Source organism: Panicum virgatum, chromosome 5N (genome assembly GCF_016808335.1).
Source record: "Panicum virgatum strain AP13 chromosome 5N, P.virgatum_v5, whole genome shotgun sequence".
NCBI classification, from domain to species: domain Eukaryota; kingdom Viridiplantae; phylum Streptophyta; class Magnoliopsida; order Poales; family Poaceae; genus Panicum; species Panicum virgatum.
In genome coordinates this window covers 46385523-46406291 of record NC_053149.1, presented here as the reverse complement: position 1 = coordinate 46406291, position 20769 = coordinate 46385523, and the positions used below count along the sequence as shown (strand labels likewise).

The window sequence follows — 20769 nt, the reverse complement described above, 5'->3', positions numbered from 1 at the left end:
TTCCTCCTCGTCGTTTTACATCCTTTTCCTCGCGAGCAAGCAGGAAGGTGGATGGAAGGAGGTGAGGAGCTCGGGGCGACGGGCCTGGAGATTGGAGCGGCCGAGGAGGCGGACGCCGTGGCCGGCAGCGGACAAGGAGGTGGACCGCGAACGGCGAGGCTGGTTGCGGGCGCCGAGGCTGTCGGCTGTCGCGGCGGGCAGCCCGCGGTGGCGGACTGCGAGCGGTGGGAACCGACGTAGTTGCGGCCTGCGGCGAGCGCCGATGTAGGGTCCACCGGTGTCTATCGCAGGGGCGGCCCGCGGCGAGCGCTGGGGCAGGCGCGACCAGTGGCGGAGCTTCACAAGAGCCAAGGGGGGCCCATGGCCCCCCTGGATTTGCAAATTTTGAACTATATAAACAGTAATATTGACACTATTTATCACTGTAGGATAAGGGTGGCCCTTGTTCTTCCGATTTCTTCAATCGAGCTCCGCCGGTGGGCGCGACCAGCTCCTGGCGTGGAGGTAAGCTTGGCTGGGCGACGGGTTCCGAGGTGGCCGGCGATGGCCGTTCAGGCGGGCGGCGCACGGGTGGAGCGGCGTGGGTGGATCAGTGGATGGGGATCGAGAACAGAAGCCAGGAGGTGACTGCAGACTCTGCAGTGCAGAGAAACCGATGGGTCCTGGTCGCAAACAACAAACCATGGCGCTGGCGCGTCCCCCCTGTCACGTCGAGATGTGACTGAGCTGCAACTGCCACCGGCACGCACGAATTATGCTTGCCTCATCGTCCCGGGAGCTGCGCAATAAAATGGCCTGCCCTTTCTCGCCTGGGATTGTCAGCCGACTACACTGCCGAGTGTTCGCTTCCGCCTTCCGGGCACGGCTGGCTCCGACCCTCTCCGAGTCTGCGATCTCGACCTGCAGCCGCGCGCGCGGCCATGGAGCAAGCCGCCCCGCCGCAGGCCCCCCGCGCCAAGCTCGGCAGCCAGGGGCTGGAGGTGTCGAAGCTGGGGTTCGGGTGCATGGGGCTCACGGGCTCCTACAACGCCCCGCTCGGCGACGAGGCCGTCGCCGCCGTCGTCGAGCACGCCTTCCGCCGCGGGGTCACCTTCTTCGACACCTCCGACGCGTACGGGCCCCACACCAACGAGACCCTGCTGGGCAGGGCGCTGGGGCGGCTGCCGCGGGGGCAGGTGCAGGTGGTCACCAAGTTCGGGATCGGCCAGGGCGCGGGCGGCGGCCTGACCGTGTGCGGCAAGCCGGAGTACGTGCGTGCCTGCTGCGAGGCCAGCCTGCTCCGCCTCGGCGTCGGCTACATCGACCTCTACTACCAGCACCGCGTCGACACCACCGTCCCCATCGAGGACACGGTCGGTTTCTGCAGCCAATCTGCTCCAATTCTGCTTGCCTTGCCCCTCTCACTGCCTTCTTCGATCAAATTGGTGCTCTTTGGCGTGGTTGCTCATGTGGGCTCTTGAGCCGAAATCGCTGCAGATTGGTGAGCTCAAGAAGCTGGTGGAGGAGGGGAAGGTCAAGTACATCGGCTTGTCGGAGGCGAGCCCGGACACGATCCGCCGCGCGCACGCCGTGCACCCCGTCAGTTCAGATGGAGTGGTCGCTCTGGTCCCGTGACATCGAGCCTGAGATTGTGCCGCTCTGCAGGTGAGCTCTGCTCTGCATCACAAATTCTACTTGTTCCACCCCCATGGTCTTCTGATTAGCACCAATTCCATTGTACTGTGTGGACTCCAGGGAATTGGGGATTGGAATTGTTCCTTACAGTCCAATTGGCCGCGGATTCTTTGCCGGAAGAGGAGTGACCCAACAAGTGTCTTCTGAATCTAGTCTGGTACAAACACAATTTTCCGTGGAATTGATATCATTTGTCAATCTGCATATGTTATTTTTTATCTTTTGGTTTACTAAAGAAAGTTAGCTTTGGTTTCATCAGCAAAAGCATCCAAGGTTTGCAGCAGATAATTTGGAGAAGAACAAGCAGATTTACCTGAAAATGGAGAACCTGGCCAAAAAGCACCAGTGCAGCCCAGCTCAGCTTGCTTTAGCTTGGGTTCTGCATCAAGGAGATGATGTGGTTCCTATTCCAGGTGTGACCTTATAATCCTGTTCCCGTATCTCTGATGGCACACAAATATTAAGCGCTAATATTCATACTGTTCCCGAGACGAACAAGAAACAGCAGATCAATGTTAAAAAGTTTTCCTGTATATACTTGGGCAGCATGATTCATAAGTTATAGATAATGAGGACTAATAGCTTTGTATAATGTGAAAATTGTCCCTTTTCAATTTGGATGTGATCTGCTTTGGCAGAGGAGCAGCAAGCCAACGTGTCATTTCCTTAAAATATAAATGCCTTCTCTAAATGTGTATGTGGTATTTCGTTGGGTAGTGCGCGCTATATTTCGTTTTTACTTGGCTGGAATATATTTTAGTCTGTTGATTCCAACCATGCCCTGTTTTTAACAAACTCAATTGTCGATCATTCTGTGCTCATTATTCACTTCCAAGGCTTAAGCAAGTCATCTGGAGACAAGATTGTTTGTATGGTCAAATAATTCTGCATTTGATTGCTGAAAGATGAATTCTTCAATTTCTTATAGGGACAACCAAAATCAAGAACCTAGATGCCAACATTGAATCCTTGAAGGTGAAGCTGACTGATGAGGACCTGAAAGAAATCACCACCCAGATACGTGCAGACGATGTGGCTGGTGGAAGACAATACAATTCCTATGCACATACTGCATGGAAGGATGCAGACACCAAAGAAGTAGAGCTATGAAAACGTTCTTGCCACGGCAAGCCTATGCATGCAACAATAGAACTGTTCTCCCTGCATATGCACTAAATTTTTTTAAAAAAATTCGCCGACGCCGATGTATCTTGCAAATACATCGTGGTAAATAATTTGGATGAAGAATAATGACTAAATGACTAATAATTGCTATTTGATCGGTGAGCAGAAGAAAAGGCTCTCGAAGTGTAGCTCTAGCTCATTGCTCCTGTATAATCACAGAAAATTCTGAACTTTGAACCTGCTACTAACAGCAGGTACAGGAAAATGAGCGTGATCGCTCACAAACTCAGAAACGAGACGATGAGGATGTCAAAGCAAGAATTTATCCCAGGTCCATTGCTCTTCTCCCTAATTGAGCAATCTCGAGTTCTCCACTGCAGGCTGTGTGGAACCTGCGTCGGGCGGTGTCGAGTTTGTTCTCTCTCTCTTTTTTTTTGAGGGGGTCGGGCGGTGTCGAGTGAGTGGCGTCGCTGAAAACGGCGAACATGGATTTGGGTTGGCCTTGGGCTATGTTGAAGAAAAAGCCCAGCCCTGTTTGTTTCCGCTTATAAGCGGATTCTCGAGTGTTTTTTTCATTTTTATATTTAAAAAAACAAAATTTCAAAAATATATGCCGAATAGGGAAATTTTTAAAAATAGGTGCCTATCGCCCCCCCTAATGGGCGACAGGACCTAAATGTAAAAAATTACATTTAGGTCCTGGCACCCAGGGCGTATTAAACAGTGAACTTGTAAAATCGATATAAAATCGTAAAAAGTTTTTTATTTGATCAATGTATCTTGCTCTATTTTAAATACCAGTTTAATAAACTTTTATTTAAATCTCAAGATCCATCCTTTGGATGCATGTCATTTTTGGCCAGAGTGTTGCATATAGTGAGCATAGGCTTGTACAAAATTGGTAGGCCTAGAAAACATTTCTAGAATAAGTTTTTAAATTAGATCTTGCAATATGTCTAGTTTAAATGAGTTATTTATCCATGCTGCTATACTGAGTATTAGAAGTCATAACTTTTACAGTACCATTATTTTATTTCCTAAGAGCTATAAAAAAGTTTGGTAAATTTTAGATAAGCAAAAGGAGACCAAATGAATTATTTCAGATTTTTCTAGGTACAAGAACTATTTTTCTTGATTTAGATACATTGATCAAATGAAAAACTTTATGTAACAAAAGTTGTAGATCTTGTTTCATAGAATCCAGAACAGTTGAGTTTGTATTTTTTCGATTTTTCTACGATTTTATATCGATTTTACAAGTTCACTGTTTAATGCGCCCTAGGTGCCAGGACCTAAATATAATTTTTTTTACATTTAGGTCCTGTCGCCCAACCAGTAGGCGACAGCATCCATTTTTGGAAATTTCCCTATTCGACATATATTTTTGAAATTTTGTTTTTTTTTAAATATAAAAATGAAAAAGGTACCGATTCTCGATGGAGAAAAACGAAAAGCCCACTCAAACCTTTTGATTAAAGTTGATTGTCTGGGCCGCCGCTTTCCTGGCAATTACGGAAACAACGTGAATCAGGATTCCTACCGACGCGTCACCGAGCCCGCTTTCTGGTAAGCGAGAGGCTTTTTTTCCTTACTGCCCTCCGCCTCTCTCTCCCGAATGCCTCCTCCCCGCCATCCCTCTCCTTGCGCCGCCTCGTGCTCATGCTCCGGCGCGCCTCCTCCTGTCCCTGCAATGCGCCGCCACCCCGAATCGCGCCGCCCTTCATTCCTTAGTCCGGATCTGCGACGAGCGCCGCCCCTGCCATTCCCCCAGTAGAGCTGTGCTGCCCCTTCTTCCCCCAAGACTAGAGCAGCGCCGCCAGCCCCTGTCGCAACCTTGCCCTCGCCGAGCTGGAGTAGCTCCGCCGCCAGCCCCTCGCGCCCCTGCCCTCGTCGAGCTGGAACAGCGCTGCCTGCCCTTCCGTTCTTTTCCTCCCCTGAACCCGAGTCTTGTGCCAATGTGCCCCCTTTTTCTCTAGATTCTGCGTGTCAGCATCCAAATCGCTCAACATGAAAGTTGTAAAGGGGACATTCCCGTACATTTTTCTTACTATCCACTTCTCCAGATTCGGCCTTGAACATATTGCAAATCGACCCCGAACTTCACTTGTTTGCATCGGGTTCAGCCTGAAATTTCTGAACTGCTCTCTGTACTAGTAAGTTTGAGCTCATTTATCTCCAAAATTCATCACTGATCATTGAAATCCGTAAACAGAAAAGTTGTAGAGTATACTTCCCTCTACATTTTTCATTACAGGCACTTTGTTTGATTCGGTCTCTAACTCATTCAAAATCGACTCTGAACACGTCATGTTAAACTGTTCAGAGTTTTAGTTCCCAGAACCGTCATGTTTTCGTGATACTCGTAGTTTAGAATTTTGTGTTGATCTTTTGGTATATTTGAGATATTAATCTATATTTGATCTAAATAATATGATTATGCAGTCAAGATACTCAAAAAATATAAGAATTATTGAATTATGCTTGTATTTAGTAAAAAATGAGATATCATCCGCCTCAGAGGCATTTCAGACTTTTTACTACTCAACTCAAAGAATCGACCCCAAATAATCAGAATGCCAAACACTTTTCTTACCCAGATAGCCGATTCTTCAGACAGTTGGATTATCTCAGAATCTTGTTTCTCAGAAAAGTGAGATCTAGAAAAGCGGAAACAAACAGGAGGCAAAGCACTTTGAGAATTAGTTCTATAAAAATTTGTTTACCACAATTTATTACTAATATTTTATATTACAACAGGCCAAAATAGAGAAAATGTACTCCCCCTGTCCCACTATATTAGTTAGCATTCCAAGGATTCAAAATAAGCATTTCTAGAGCATGGGTCCCACATCCATCTTTATCCTCTCCACCTGGTGGCCCGCCTGTTCGCTGCCGCCCCTTCGCGCTTCGGCCGCCGCGCCACTCTCCTCTCCTGCCGCTACGGCCGCGGTGGCACCGGCCTCCCCTCCCGCTCCGGCTACCGGGCCAAGCCGCCCTCCTCCCCTGCCCCTCCGGCCGCTAGGCCAAGCCGCCTTCCTCCCCTGTTGCTCCGGCCATGGCGGCGCATGCCTCCCCCTTCCACTCCGGCCGCCGGGTCGCACCGCCCTCCTCCCCTCCCGCTCTGGCCACCACAGCACCCACCTCTCCTCCCGCTCTGCCGCTACGCTGCGCCGCCCTCCTCCCATCCCGCTCTAGCCGCCGCACCGCCCTCTTTCCCTCCCACTACGGCTACCGCGCTGGTTCGCCGCCCCACTATCCTCCCTTCCTACTCCATCCGCGCATGGGGGCCCGCCGAGCTGCCCTTCTTCCCTTCTGGCTCCGGCCGCCGCGCTGGGAGGCCTCCATGGGAGGTGCGACAGCAGTGGCCCGTGGTGTGGCGGCGCCGGCGTCACCGGGAGTGGCGGCGGCGTCGACGACGGGAGGTGCAGCGGCATCCCCCATCTCACCCACTATAGGGGTAGAAGGGTCATTTGCTTCTCCTACTATTTTCCCTTTTGAAATCTTGGGATGCTAATATAATGGGACGGAGGGAGTACATGAGCAGGAAAAGTCTCGCCACCGGGGCGGGCCTAATCATTTGATGGGGCCGGGCTAGATTTGCCGGGCCAGACCCACGTGGCGTTGAGTCGGGACGGCCCATCCAAATGACTCCCTTGACTTGTGAGGGAGAGCCGTGTGACTGGAATAATTTTTTTATTATTGGAATAAATCATTTTATTGTTAGAACATAATAAAAAAAATTGTTCCATGTTTAAAAAATTTCAATTTGTACCACAAACTGATATATTAGATCAATCTGACTTTTAACTTTCAGTCGCGCGTTACCCAGGAGCGCCCGAGAGAGCTCGGTTGGTGATGTCCGTTCGGTTGGGATTAGATCGTGGTACTTCTTCTTACTTTTTTTAAAAAGAATTTTTGATGCTGCATATCGAATTCGCACACTCACTTCTCTGAATATCCCATACACGAGCCTATCAAAATATAATCCTCCATATGTGAATTATTTCTATTAGAGGAAGTAAATACAATACCGTGAAATTAATAAAAGGAGAGGATATCGCGAAAATAATAAGCGTGCGGAAGGTTTTGTTTCGAAAGCCTCGAGAATTGGATGTTAAATGAAGTGAGACGCATGCAGTTCAAAACGAAAATTTTAATTTAGTTCGATGTCAAATATTGTTTTTTTATATATATTTCTGGATCTTGGAGGTCAACTGCAGAGTGAAGACTCCCCGGTTCCCCTGTGCGGCTGTGCTGTGCCTCCGCCGTCCCATCCTCCAGGCTCCTCCAGCTCCCCCGGTGGTCATGGCGGACCAAGCCCCTCTGGTTCCCCGCGTCAACCTCGGCACCCAGGGATTGGAGGTAGGTGACGCCCACCCCCCCCCCCCCCCCCTCGATTACCTAGCTGAATTGCCGAGCTCCGCCGCCGGTGCCTACACAGTCCCTTCTTGTCCGTTCGCGGCGGTGATTGGTTCAGTCAGCACGCTCGATCGATCCTGTCTGATTTAGGTGTCCAAGCTGGGGTTCGGCTGCATGGGGCTGACGGGCGCCTACAACTCCCCGCTGGACGACGAGGCCGGCATCGCCGTCATCACGCACGCCTTCCGCCGCGGGGTCACCTTCTTTGACACCTCCGACGTCTACGGGCCCCACGCCAATGAGATCCTCCTCGGCAAGGTCCGTCCGCCGTTTCTTGGTTTCTCCGTAGTCTTTGCGCTGCGCCGGTGAGCGAGTTGTTGATGCGTGTCAGTCATGGCTACCTGTGTGCGTGTGTGCAGGCGCTGAAGCAGCTGCCGAGGGAGAAGGTGCAGGTGGCCACCAAGTTCGGGATACGGCGTGACGGTAGCGGCGTGGCCACCGTGTGCGGGAAGCCCGAATACGTGCGCGCATGCTGCGAGGCCAGCCTGCGCCGCCTCGGCATCGACTGCATCGACCTCTACTACCAGCACCGCATCGACACCACCATCCCCATAGAGGACACGGTCTCTGCAGCCTGCATGCTCTGCTTGCCTTTCTACTACGAAATTGGTGGTGTTGGTGTGGTTGCTTATGTGAATTCTGGTGCTCAATTTGCTGCAGATTAGTGAGCTCAAGAAACTGGTGGAAGAGGGGAAGGTCAAGTACATCGGGTTGTCAGAGGCAAGCCCCGATACGATTAGGCGTGCACACGCTGTGCATCCTATCGCAGCTGTCCAGATGGAGTGGTCTCTCTGGTCTCGAGACATCGAGCCTGAGATTGTGCCGCTGTGCAGGTGATTTATGGATCACAAACTCTTCTTGTTCTAGATGGAAGTCCTGAGTGCTGACTGAATGTTATCATTTAATGAAATTTGCTGTGCCCTGTGGTCTCTAGAGAATTGGGCATTGGAGTTGTTCCTTATAGTCCAATTGGCCGCGGTTTTTTCGGCGGAAGAGGAGTGACAGAACAAGTGTCTGCTGAATCTAATCTGGTACTGACACAGTTTACCTCAAATACCATTGCTTGGCCTGCATCAGTCAATCGTTTTCTTAATTCACTTACACATTTACTTTGGCTATGTCAGCATGGGCATCCAAGGTTTGCGGCAGAAAATTTGGAGAAGAACAAGCAAATTTATCTGAAAATGGAAGAACTGGCCAATAAGCACCAGTGCAGCCCTGCTCAGCTAGCTTTGGCATGGGTTCTGCATCAAGGGGATGATGTCGTTCCTATACCAGGTGCGACCTTCTAATTCCATTCTCTTATCATTGGCAGTCACAGTGTTTTCACTTTTCAGACTGATGGTTCACAGCGTTCACCCAGAGATGCATTTTTCAGATGCTATTTCTTGTATACACTTTCAGAGAAAAGTGAAATGCATCATATTCATATATCATAATAATTGGAAATATTTAGCATAATATGATTTGCAATGTGCAATAACAGACTCATTCATCTTCTTTATGCACTTGTTATTCACTTTCAAATTCGAAGAACTTATTGTCCGCAATGTCCCAGTAGTCCAACATTTTGTTGCTGACAGATGTCAGATGTTTTCTATAATTTCTCAGGAACCACCAAAATCAAGAATCTAGATGCCAACATTGACGCCTTGAAGGTGAAGCTGACAGATGTGGACCTGAAAGAAATCGGCAGCCAGATCCGCGAAGAAGATGTGGCTGGTGGAAGACAATACACTTCCTTTGCACATACCACCTGGAAGTACGCAGATACACCAAAGAAACAGAGCTAAATAAAGAACTTAGCAACGGTCATAGTATGCGATTCCCTGCAGATGTGCTCAGTATCACGGAAGATGTGGCTGTGTGCTTGATAATGTACATCAGAAGAAGAATAAAGCGTCGCGCTATCCGAAATATGAGCAAAAAGTTTGATTTTGTGTGCTCTTATACTAAGACAAGACTCTGTATTGTCAGCATGGAATATCTGAACCTATAATAAAGTTACAGTATTTGTGCAAGCTGAACCAGAATCTAACGGGTAAAATGTGCCGCCACCTAAAGTACATGTATCATGTATTCTTACTCCAATCAGCGCATTGGCATCTGGTACAGAGAGAGTAACAAACAAGCAAAGCCCAAACACAAAATTCTCTGAGACCTTGTTCAAAACTGTGTAATGTGTTGCAGCGTCTCATGGATGCAACAATTGATGTCTGAAGCTTCTGTACCTCTCCTAACTATGACCGATTCACCACAAAAAAGACACTCTGCTTGTTGCTATTTATCATGGCTTTATATACAGCAAGGCAAACTGGAGCCGGAGGCTCAATATTGCGTCGTGGTCCAGCAGGTCTTCTTGCTGTTCGGCTAGTAAATGTTGTGACACTGATATATTCGCCGTGTTCGCTTGCTGTGGCTAATGGCTGGTGCTGATTTGTTATGAGAGAACAGTACTGCTGATTGGTTGGTAGCTGGTGGTTGAAGCTGATTTAGTATGAGAGAAAAATACTGCTGGCTGGTTGGCTGGTTGTGGGCAGCCTTGCTGCTCAACTTCAGGCCCTGGAGAATCGCCAATCTAACAAATGGTCCTTGTGGCAGCCTATCTCTATCTTCAGCTAAGTGATTTCAGCCCTTTGGTTGGCTTATCGATTTCTACCATGGCTTCTCCATCAGTCGGGATTAAGAGGTCACTGGGGAGCAAAAGTGACCCATCTATACTACTAGCATGCCTATGCAACATGCATTGGAACAGGTGTACTTGTTGGATTGATCTCTCACCGAGGCCAGATCGGGCCTTGGTCACGCGCCCTGATTGGGGGCGCCCAACCGTTCTATGGTTGGTGGGCCCCGTCGCGCTGTGCATATAAAAGGGGGTGGGGGACCCCACGGCTCGAGTACCAAAGTTCACCGCCGCAGTCCCCCCACCTACAGACCTATGATTCCTGGACAAAGAGGGCCCAAGAATAAGATTCTGTTTCATAACAGAAAGGTGATTGTGGCTGTTAATCTGACGGTAGTAACCGTTACGATGAGACACGCCCTATCCACTGATCTGTGATAGAATGGAGCAAGTACAGATAAAGAATAAGAATATAAGAAAGAGAAGATCAAAGGGGAGATTGTTGGATTGATCTCTTGCCGATCTGGCCCAAAGGCCAGATCGGGCCTTGGTCACGCGCCCTGATCGGGGGCGCCCAACCGTTCTGTGGTTGGTAGTCCCCCGTCGCGCTGTGCATATAAAAGTGGGTGGGGGACCCCACGGCTCGAGTACCAAAGTTCGCCGCCGTAGTCCCCCCACCTACAGACCTAACCCTAACCCGATCTACGGAGCGCAGTGGCGACGGGAAGCTCCGCCGACGCCACTTCCCCGACGCATCTCTTCGTCCCCGTCACCGGCCAGTGTCGCTGGCGGCCCGAGGGCCACCGACACCCACGCCGACCTTCGCCACCGCCGGACGCGCTCTTCTCCGACCCGGAGTTCGTCGCCGCCATCATCGATATGACTACTCCGAGCTCCAGCGCCTCCGCCCCGCCACCTAGCACCGGCGGATCTGGTCTAACCTCTTCCTCTCCTTCTCATTTATGTACTAGATCTAGGAAAGAACCCTTGTACTTGTGTATTCATGTCAAGAACATCTTCCCGAGCCCGATCTGTGTGCACAAAGCACGATCCTAAAGAACCCTAGAATATAACAGTACTTGCTGCCGGGAACACGATCAGCCTCACCAATTTCGCCATCGAGTCTCTCATCGGTTCCAGCTCAAGGGAAATGCAACCCTCTGGGGTTCGCGTTCTTGACAGCTTCCCTGCATCGAGGGACTCCAACGAAGAACTCATATCAGTTGTCACCAGATCTAATCTAAGCAAGCAATGTCTACCTTGATCAGCATGCTGGGCTGGACATGTAGGTAAGACAAAGATATTAGGCTACTTGCTGCCAGGGTCACTGCGGAGCTTGCTGGCAGGCATCAAAATGGCCAGGATTTCCGGCATGTTAAATTTAGTATCTTCTCTCCTTGATGCAGAGAATCAACATTGTACAAAGGAAGACTCCCTGCTGATCCGTGGTTCTCACAATAATGATCGTTCGAACACACACTACACAAGGATCTGTAGTAGTTATGCATGATGAAAGCGTCTCTACGTTGACACGTAAAGATGCTTTTTAACACGAATCCGGGGATGTGTCAAAGTATCACGAATTCTAGACATGCTTATAGTGTTAATACTCTTATAAAGGCACTTTTTAACACGTTATTAAAATCAACTCAAAATGACACGAAATTAGACACGATTTTAATTGTCATTAACATTTAAACATGTTACTATAAAGCATATCAACAATTGTATGTAGCTAGCCACATAAAGATGTGTTTTTGACATTATTCTAAAAATGAATCAAAATGATGCGAATATAGACATGCTTCAAACCGTGAATTGTATGTAGACTCATTGTAAAGCGTATCAAATTAATAACCGGCTCTAGATAATGTAAAGATGTTTTTTACGCAAAACAGAAAACATCTCAAATGACACGCTCTTCGGAAGAATAGGACGAGAAAGATAGATGACTATTGGTGCAACTCGGATTATGGTCATTGATACAAGTGACTTAGATGTGCCCATCCGTGAACCCAAAAATGCAAGTATAATATTACGTTGATGTGTGTTTTAGAGGTGAAAATATATTTTTCAACAACAACATATAACCTTTATACTTTTATACTCCATCCGTCCCAAAATATAAGCATTTCTAACTATGCATCAGATTCATTGCATCTTCTATATATCTGGACAAGTAATTGTCCAGATACATTAAAGATGCTATGAATCTAGACATCTAGAAACATAGCTAGAAATGCTTATATTATGGTACAGAGGGAGCATCATCTAAGCTTTATAACCATTGTAGGATCAAACAATAGAATTCCTATTGTAGGTAGAAAATATATATTGGAATTAAAAATATCAAAGTAAAAAATAGGAAATAAAAAATGGCAGAAAGGCTGCCATATAGAATTGGTCCGTATCCGTAATACTCCCTCCGTCCTGAAATGTAAGTCATTCTAGGAGTGTTTTACTATGTCCAGATTCATAAAAAGTTCAATGAATCTAGACATACAGTTTGTCTAGATTCAGAAAATATTCAACGAATCTGGTAAAATGCCAGAATAACTTATATTTCAGGACAGAGGGAGTAACCCCTAAAATCCACACCTGCAGCCAACCGTTGAGCACTTTTTTTTTGCGTGGAAACCGTTGAGCAGTTGAGCTAGTGATGTAAATTTAATAAGATGGAGAACTAAAAGTCTATTCAATAAGGCAGCTGCATCCTGGCGCCGCGTGAAGGAGGCGGGAGCAGGCGAGCAGCGCTGCAGCTGCGGCGCGTAGCGGCGCGCGCGAGAGAGGTTTTATTATTTTTATATATATTTTTTCCTTTTTTACAAAAATATATTTTCGTGTTTGAAATTTACATGAATATACTCCGGCCGCCCCGCTGCCGGGCGGCCGGGACCTGGCCGCCCGGCAGCCGGCGGCAGGGGCATTTGTGAAAAAAATTTCAGGGAGAAAATTGCTCGCAGGTCCCTGGGGCCGGTCGCCCGGCAGCGGGGCGGCCGGCCCCCGTGGCCGCTCGGCAGCTGGGCGGCCGGCCCTGGCCGCCCGCCTGCGGGGTGACTGGCCGTATTTTTTGCAATTTAGCCCTTTTCGCAAAATAATTTCACATATGTGTTCTTTTTATAACTTTTTGTAGAAATAGACCCTGATGCCGTAATATGTGACGCCGAGATAACACGTCTTGCCGCCACAGATCACGGCGCCGAGGTGCCACGCACGCACAAGCAATCTAGTAAATCTTCGAACTTGCCTTTAATATTTTCGGACCTTTTCAAGAGACTAGAATACTGTGAACCACACATAAAATATAACGGTAAGAATTAAGAACTAAAAACTGCATTACACAATATAAACCATAGAAATTACATCATAATACAACATTAACAAAACACACATCAGACATGCAGTGGCATGGCAGAACCCGTTGCAACTACGGTAAACAGATCCTGAACTAAGCTAACATGCCTTAGGTAATTTAAAAAAAACACAACAAACACAACGATGCAGCATGTCACTAGCACTAGGTAGTCCTAGTAGCCGTACCCCCACGTAGCAAACTGCGTTGAGCCTTCTCCGCAGTATCCACCCATTGCAGGTGGTGCAGGCGGTGGTGCCGGAGGGGCAGGGCCCTTCTTTTTGTGACAAGGACAGTTGCTGTAAGGAATAGTACATGGTTCATCCTGTGAAACGGCAGCATTGCTGGTATCATCATCTTCGTCGTCTTTGTTACCCTCGCTCACTTCCTCGTAATGGTTCACCTTGCATTCCAGATCAAAGATCTTTATCTGGAGGTACTCGATGATCTCCTGAACTGAATCAATTGGTGCAGGATCGACCCACCTGGTAAAACCACAGTTTTCTGGAGCATCTGAAGACTGCAAAATAAATTTCATGTAAGGTGTCTCAATGAAGATAAAGAAATAAAACAACCGAGTATTACCCATGCGTGTGGGCATTTGAAGAAACGCCGACCGTCATCCATCCCGTCGGTGCACATCTGCACTAAGCAGTCCTCACCATGTCTGCATTTTGGCCACGGTTCTCTACGGTTATCGTATTGTCGAAGAGGAGTTTCATTGGTAAATTCACTCTTGTGCTGTGGTGGAAACTCAAACACTGGTTCCGGAAAGTAATCATGTCCAAGAGGCCCCTCGCATATTATGGGGTCTCCCTTTCTTCCCCCTTTTTCTTTCCCAAAACCATAGTAATTCTTCCCGCTAGACCTACCTCCAGACATTGGGTATACAATGAGCTTTGGTGTTTGAGTGCTGCTGGGAGTTTACAAACTTTGGAGTATTTATAGGCGCACAAAGGTCTGCTACCCGGAGTGTGGAGTGTAAATGCACCTGAAAAAGTCTACATGACAACACAGTGAAGAGTATTCAATTCTCGAACTAACTACTCGATACATCTCTATGCATGCAGACTCACAGCACTGCATCGCTGCCGTTCGGTCAATCGTGCCTAGATACCGCCTTCCCCACTACACGCCACAGACCATCGCTGTAGAATGACCACTAATCGCCACAGACTGCTTTGAAGGTGAGCTGGTGTGGTTGCCGTGTTGTCACATATTTTTGAAATGGTGAAAGGACGCTGCTATTGGGCTGTCGTCTTTTGTCACGTTTGTCTGGGCAAACAATGCGACATATGGGAAACCCGTGATCGCCGTGCTGAGAAGTGGCAACCTGTGATCTCGTACTCGCAGCTAGATACACTATGGTCCCTATTTTGAGCTATACGAGCGTGTCACGAAGTTTACTCTGTATGCGGTAGTCATCATCATCGTCGGCGGGATCTCAGCCGCTAACTCCTCCCACACCTAACTTGTCCTTCATTAAATCACGGAAAAAATTCGCAAAAACTTCCCTTATTTCACGAGCATTATGGAACCCACAAACATAACAAGTTCACATCAATAATATCTATAGAAACAAATGACAAGTAAACTACCACAATCATAAACAACAATAATCCAAACAGTCGAAACAGTCCATAATAACAATAGAGAAACAAGTGTCAACAACTAACCACCCCTACCATTCCGACCTCTCTTACGTTGTGCGTGTACGTGATCTGTAGGGTAGCTATGACGTTCCGGTGGCCTCACGTCTCTGGCAGGACGGCGTAACAGAGACACAGGTGTATGCAAGCTGGGATCATCGTCCTGGGCAGGCGTAGGAAACAACCGTGTAAAGTCCTCCAAGGAGGTCGCGTCGTTGTCTTCAGACCACCCTACAGATGACAAAAAAAAATTTAAGCAACATTCAATAGGGGAATGCAATTCCCTACAAATTATTGTACGTACCCTGTGTTGGAGGTGGTGGTGGTGGTGGATAGGAAGAAGCTCCTTCATATCCTCCTAGTGGCGGCATATGGTGATAGGAAGACGGCCCCGCTCCGGTGAACTGTTGTGATCCTGAGTATAAATAATAACGTATGAGCCTTCGACCATAAAACATAAGCAAATAAAATTATGCACCACATATTTACCTAAAGTCCCTCCAGCATGTGGCATAGAGCTAATCTGGGTTCCTTGAAATGGAGCCCCTTGCGAGGCACCTGGCCCTCCATAGGGCTGAGAACCGGGGTACCCGTACCCTGTGTGGAGTCGTATTTAAATACTGCATATAAACATACGGATCGGTAAATATCACACCATACCTTCGTACTGTCGGTGGTATAAGGGAGGCTGCTGCCATGCGGGACCACAAGGAACTGACGTCGACACTTGCGACAATCCGTAGGAATCCTCGTACTCCGTCCGCGTACCAAAGGCCTGAAGGATGCCTCGGGCTCTATCACGTTGAGTGGTCCAGGCCTCGAGTTGTGCCGGCATGCTCATCGTAGACCCGCCATGAATCCTCATTACATTCAGTGAGCAATCTAATTCAAGCAACCTACAGGTCTTGAACTGCAACCAAAATAATTTAGTATACAAATCTTAAAAGATCGAAAATGCCGTCAACATTTACTCACCGCCCCAGCTAATGCCTAATCCCTGTATCGTGCATACCGATCCTGCGAAGTCGCAACATGCGGCTGTGGATGCAAGTCAACATACGTCAAACGGCAACGAGTCTTCGGTTCGTACCAGGTCAGGTACGCCCGAAACGAAGGCTCAGTGTGTGGACCGGTATCCTCAGCCAACTGCTCGCCTGCATCATCCCACGCAGCCACCCATGGTTGTAATCTAGTGACCCACATTGTCGAGAAAGGATGTCCAGCCCTTGATAAACTGCACGTTAAATAGAAATTAGTTTCACGTTATTAGTACATGGGTGCTCATACATTTTTGGTACCTATGATCGTGGCGCTGAACACGATCCAACGCTGAAGACACAGGGAAAGACTAGCGTCGACCGAACTGCCTCATGACTCTATCCGGGCAGTGGGCCTCAACTGCAACGTCGTACACTAAAGCTGCAGTAGTCATCCATAGGCCCTGGTCCTGTGTGCACACCGAAGATATCCCAAGCGGTGCACGTGCGGCTATAGCCGAAGGACTATATGGCTCCCACACAATGTCTTCTGGGGTCAATCGATCAAATTCGGCAACAAACTCAGGATAAGACCGCCGGGTCTGTACATGTGCCCATGTTTTCTGCAAAAATAAAAATTATGTGTCCATAAGAAATGTATTGAGGGAACAATGTATGACCATAGTATGCATAGAATATAAATTTTTATCGGGTCCATACCTGTCGAGAGTACCAGAGAGTCCCCATGGTAGGTCTGTCGTCATCCGTGTCACCGTACATATCTGGTGTGTACGGTGACTGGTCAATCATGGGACGATCGATAGCAATCATCTCGTAAGACCAAAGCTGTAGCAGAATTGGGCACCCCGTTGGGACAGCATTCCTATCATTCTGTCGTGATGCCTTGTAGAGTCCATGATATGTGCATGCAAGAACCGCTGAACCCCAACTATATAAGGGTATGGCATCCTCATCTGCATCGGCGATCTCCTGTGCGTAGGGCAGAAGCACCTTATCCACACAGTGGCCATGTGAGTTGTTGACCATGATGTACCCAAACAACCACAGCAGGTATGCCTCGAGTGATCTAGTCACGCCGTACTCATCAGCATCGGCTGCCAACAGATCCGGCTGCAATGAAGTACGAACATTGAGAATAAGAAACACATGAGATATTTCAAAGCCATAAAATACATCAACACATCATTTTGTACGAAATTGTACCTGAAACTGTAGGAGCCATGACTTGGAGGGGCCTTTCGACTGTGGGTGCTCATTGAAATCTTCAGGATCAATCGTGGTGGCAACACCTGCAAAACGTTTCTCAAGATCCTCCAGCCACGTAGAAGGTACCACACGGGGCCCGACAGCGTCTTCGGTGATAGAAAGACTAAGCAGCATCGCAACATCCTGCAGGGTCGGTGCCATCTCCCCACAAGGGAGGTGGAACGTGTGTCTCAGGTCTCCATCTGTCAACGAGAGCTGAAAGTAGAGACCTGTCTAGCTTCACCAAAGCACTCTCAGCAAGACGAGCCACAGTGAGCAGACCTGCCTCGCTCAGCCTGCATCATACAGTGCACAAATATTAATACATTATATAACGAAATGTATAACGGATAAAAACAGAAAATAGACGACATATCACCTGGGCACCCATCGTGGGTCTACAGCAACCAACTCTGCAGGTGGACGTGGACGCAGCACATTTAGTTCTTGGTGCTGAACCTTCGCAAGGAAGGACCGGTGACCCGAGTCTATTGTTGGGTCAAGCAACGCAGGAGTAACCCCGGCCATACCTACCACGTAAGATCAAAACAATACAATACAATCACACACATCTAAATATTTCTAATAGCTCCTTATATTTCCTAAACAATTTCTAAGATTTTCTAACGATTTATAATAATTTCTAATATTTTCTAACATTTTATAAATTTTCTAATATTATCTTGCAATTTTTAAAATTAATTAATTAGATTGCTAATGTACTATATCAACGCTAATCACTACAAGTAACTACACCTAAATGTACCACTAATCAGTTCAAATAATAATTAAACTGATTACTAATCTACTATTTCAATAAAATAGTTTCTATAATTTTCTACAATTTTCTAACATTCTCTACAATTTTCTAACATTTTCTATAATTTTCTAACATTTTCTATAATTTTCTAATATTACCTTTCAATTTTTTGATTTTCTAAAACTTCTCTAACAATTTTCTAGTATTTTCTAATACTAAATCTAACACTAAATGTACTATATCAACGCTAATCACTATAAGTAACAGCACCTAAATGTACCACTAATCACTCCTAACAATAATTGAACTGATTGCTAATCTACTGTTTCAAAAAAATAATTACAACATAATCTATTTATAAAATGTAGAAAATTTTAGTTACCTACAGTCGCCGGCTTGAAAATCCGACAGGGCTTCGCCGCTTTGCCTCTCCGTCACCCCTCCTCTCCCTCCCTCCCTCTCTTTTCTTTTTTTCTGGACTTTTAGTGAGGCAAATGAGGGGGTGAGGGGCAGCCAACAGCTTATATGGGGTTGAGGGGGCCGGTCGCCACGCAGGCGGGCGGCCAGGGCCCGCCGCCCCGCTGCCGGGCGGCCTGAAGGGCTGGGCGCCCCGCTGCCGGGTGGCCAGTTCTCCAGGGACCTCGGCGCAATTTTTTATCAATTTTTTTTGCAGATAAGCCCCTGCCGCTCGGCTGCCGGGCGGCCAGGTCCCGGCCACCCGGCAACGGGGCGGCCGGGGTATATTCATGTAAATTTCGAACACGAAAATATATTTTTGTAAAAAAACGAAAAAAATAAAAAATAAAAAAACCGCCGAGAGAGAGACGCGCGAGGGAGAGTGCCGGCCCATTAAGCGGAGAGAGAGGAGGGTGGAGATTAGCGTTTCTTTATATGGACTATTGAACTTTTGGGTTGTTAAACAGCCCGTTCTCGTGCCGACCCATTAAGCGGCTCGTGCCCGTGCTCGGGCCACGTGCCGCGAATGCGGCCCAAGCACGGCACTGGACCTGGCATGGGCACGGTATTGGCCCTAATGGCAACGGGCCGGGTCGTGCTTTTCCAGTCATGCCAGTGCCAGCCCATCTGCCAACTATAGCCCCGCATCCTCTAAAAAAATACTAGATGGTCCCGCAGAATCATGTGAACTAGTGGAGCATGGTAGTAGTTTTTTCCCGTGTATTTACTTTAACTTTTTCAAAAGAAAGCATGTGTAAATGTTAAGCCAGCACTATTCAACATTGTCAAAATATTAAATTCAATATTCTGAATAAACTACTTCAACATTTTATATGATAATATTGAAACTGTATGTCTAAAATATTGAAGCAGTATAACTAAAATGTTGTCAAATATTAAATTCAACATTTCTTCATATCTGGTTCAATATTCTGAATAAACTATTGTTGGTGTTTTTGCCATCAAACCTACCAAGAGATAACCCAAGATAGTAGATTTGTAAGTAGGGTGTCGCCGAGATCATGAATTTGAAGGTGCACATAATACAAGATTTAGGTAGGTTTAGGCTATCAAAAAGCGTCGTACCCTACGTCCTATTTGGTGTTTTGTATTGCTTGATGTTGATATATATTATGGAGGGCCCCTCTCCGCCTTATATAGTCTCAGGGGCATGGTTACAGGTAAGGTGTGGTATGACCTGGGGAATCCTACTCCAGTTATACCGAGTAGATTTCTTCTATACCGACTAGTACTACTTGTATCTGAGTACATTATAACAGGTTAAGGCATAGGGCATGCCCTATCTTTATCTAGAAAGATCTAGACCACGTTAGCAATCCCGTAGTTCCGAATCTGACAAGCTTCCGAGCTCTTCGTAGTTGAGTGATGCAAGCTCCCAAGTACCTCTAGAGGCATATTCCAAGTTCTTGGTATCTTCATCGAGAATTATGCCCTAGTACTTCTGTTGACTGCTATGAGGCTATAAGTTGTTCCTGCCCCGAATATCTTCAAGTCTTCAAGAACTTTGAATGGGGTATGATTAAGGGTGCAAGTGGATACCCAACAGTGTTTGTTTGGTTAGCTAATTAATTACGATAGCTTGCCACTCTAATTCATCTCACCTCTCAAATTATTTATACAAAATGTCATTCTAGTTCGTTTATCAACTTTTTAGATCGACCCAATGAACCAATATACATGACTTGCATCCATAGGTATGATGAAAATCTCACCCTATATGGTCAGATCGAATCTGCCTTGAGGTTTGGACGAGCTCATTGCATCTATGTCTCAATTGTCCCAGTATTTGGTTGCTGACTAACATTCTCTAAAATTACTCAGGGGCAAGTGGACAATCAAGATCGATAAACTAGATGCCAACATTTGCTCTGTTCACCTGGCTTGCCAGCCAGCAGTGCTTTTCTCTCACACCAAATTAACATCAGCCACCAACCTATCAGTAATAATTTTCTCTCACAACAAATCAGCACCAGCTATTAGCCACATCCAGCCGAATAGAGCGACTTCAAGGTGAAGCTGACACACGAGGACTTAAAAAAAGAAATCACAGCCAGACACGTGAAGAAGATATGGCTGGTGAATTGAACATCGAACTATGCAGATACACCAACGAAATAAAGCTGCCTGAAGAAGTAAAAGGGAAAAAAAGAGGGAAGCCAGTTGTTCCTTTTCCCTCATTTTCCTCTTAACAAAAAAAACATGGTTGAAGCCAGTTGTTTTGTTCCTTCAAATAAAAGTTCAGCGAAGCATTTGCTGTCCATTCAAAAAAGGGAAAATTCGATTCATGCCACCACAACTCCGTGAAATTGAGTGTCATGTTGAAAATCATGCCACTCAATGGCATGATTTTCAACATGAGATCCAATTTCAAGAAATTGGAGTGGCATGGATCCAACTGACCCTTCAAAAAAAGGTTGTGAAATCCTCACATCAAATGTGCTAGATCA

General features: G+C 47.0%; 2 protein-coding genes and 1 pseudogene across 4 annotated transcripts; 2 read left to right on the top strand and 1 right to left on the bottom strand.

Moving 5' to 3' along the window:
* The first annotated feature begins 488 nt into the window (after positions 1–488).
* On the top strand, positions 489–2909 carry LOC120677006 (annotated as a pseudogene).
* A 4082-nt stretch (positions 2910–6991) lies between these two features.
* Positions 6992–9245, top strand: LOC120675514 (probable aldo-keto reductase 1). The gene is made up of 7 exons (XM_039956717.1): positions 6992–7161; positions 7309–7476; positions 7578–7781; positions 7879–8051; positions 8153–8249; positions 8343–8496; positions 8830–9245. Exons 1-7 carry the CDS (start codon positions 7105–7107, stop codon positions 9009–9011), a joined length of 1035 nt encoding a protein of 344 aa, XP_039812651.1. The 5' UTR covers positions 6992–7104; the 3' UTR covers positions 9012–9245.
* Positions 9246–14692: 5447 nt separating this feature from the next.
* Positions 14693–17527, bottom strand: LOC120673450. 3 transcript variants are annotated; one of them, XR_005674660.1, is made up of 7 exons: positions 17465–17527; positions 17044–17381; positions 16540–16950; positions 15503–16442; positions 15332–15439; positions 15147–15257; positions 14693–15073 (listed from the first exon to the last, which is right to left on the bottom strand). XR_005674660.1 is itself a non-coding variant. In XM_039954282.1 (5 exons), exons 2-5 carry the CDS (start codon positions 15705–15707, stop codon positions 14865–14867), a joined length of 633 nt encoding a protein of 210 aa, XP_039810216.1. In that variant the 5' UTR covers positions 15708–15752; positions 15818–15992; the 3' UTR covers positions 14693–14864. The 3 variants fall into 3 exon arrangements, 2 of the variants coding, with proteins under 2 accessions (XP_039810216.1, XP_039810217.1); XM_039954282.1 differs by lacking the exons at positions 16540–16950; positions 17044–17381; positions 17465–17527 and having other exon boundaries at positions 15503–15752; positions 15818–15992; XM_039954283.1 differs by lacking the exons at positions 16540–16950; positions 17044–17381; positions 17465–17527 and having other exon boundaries at positions 15503–15992.
* Positions 17528–20769: the final 3242 nt, after the last annotated feature.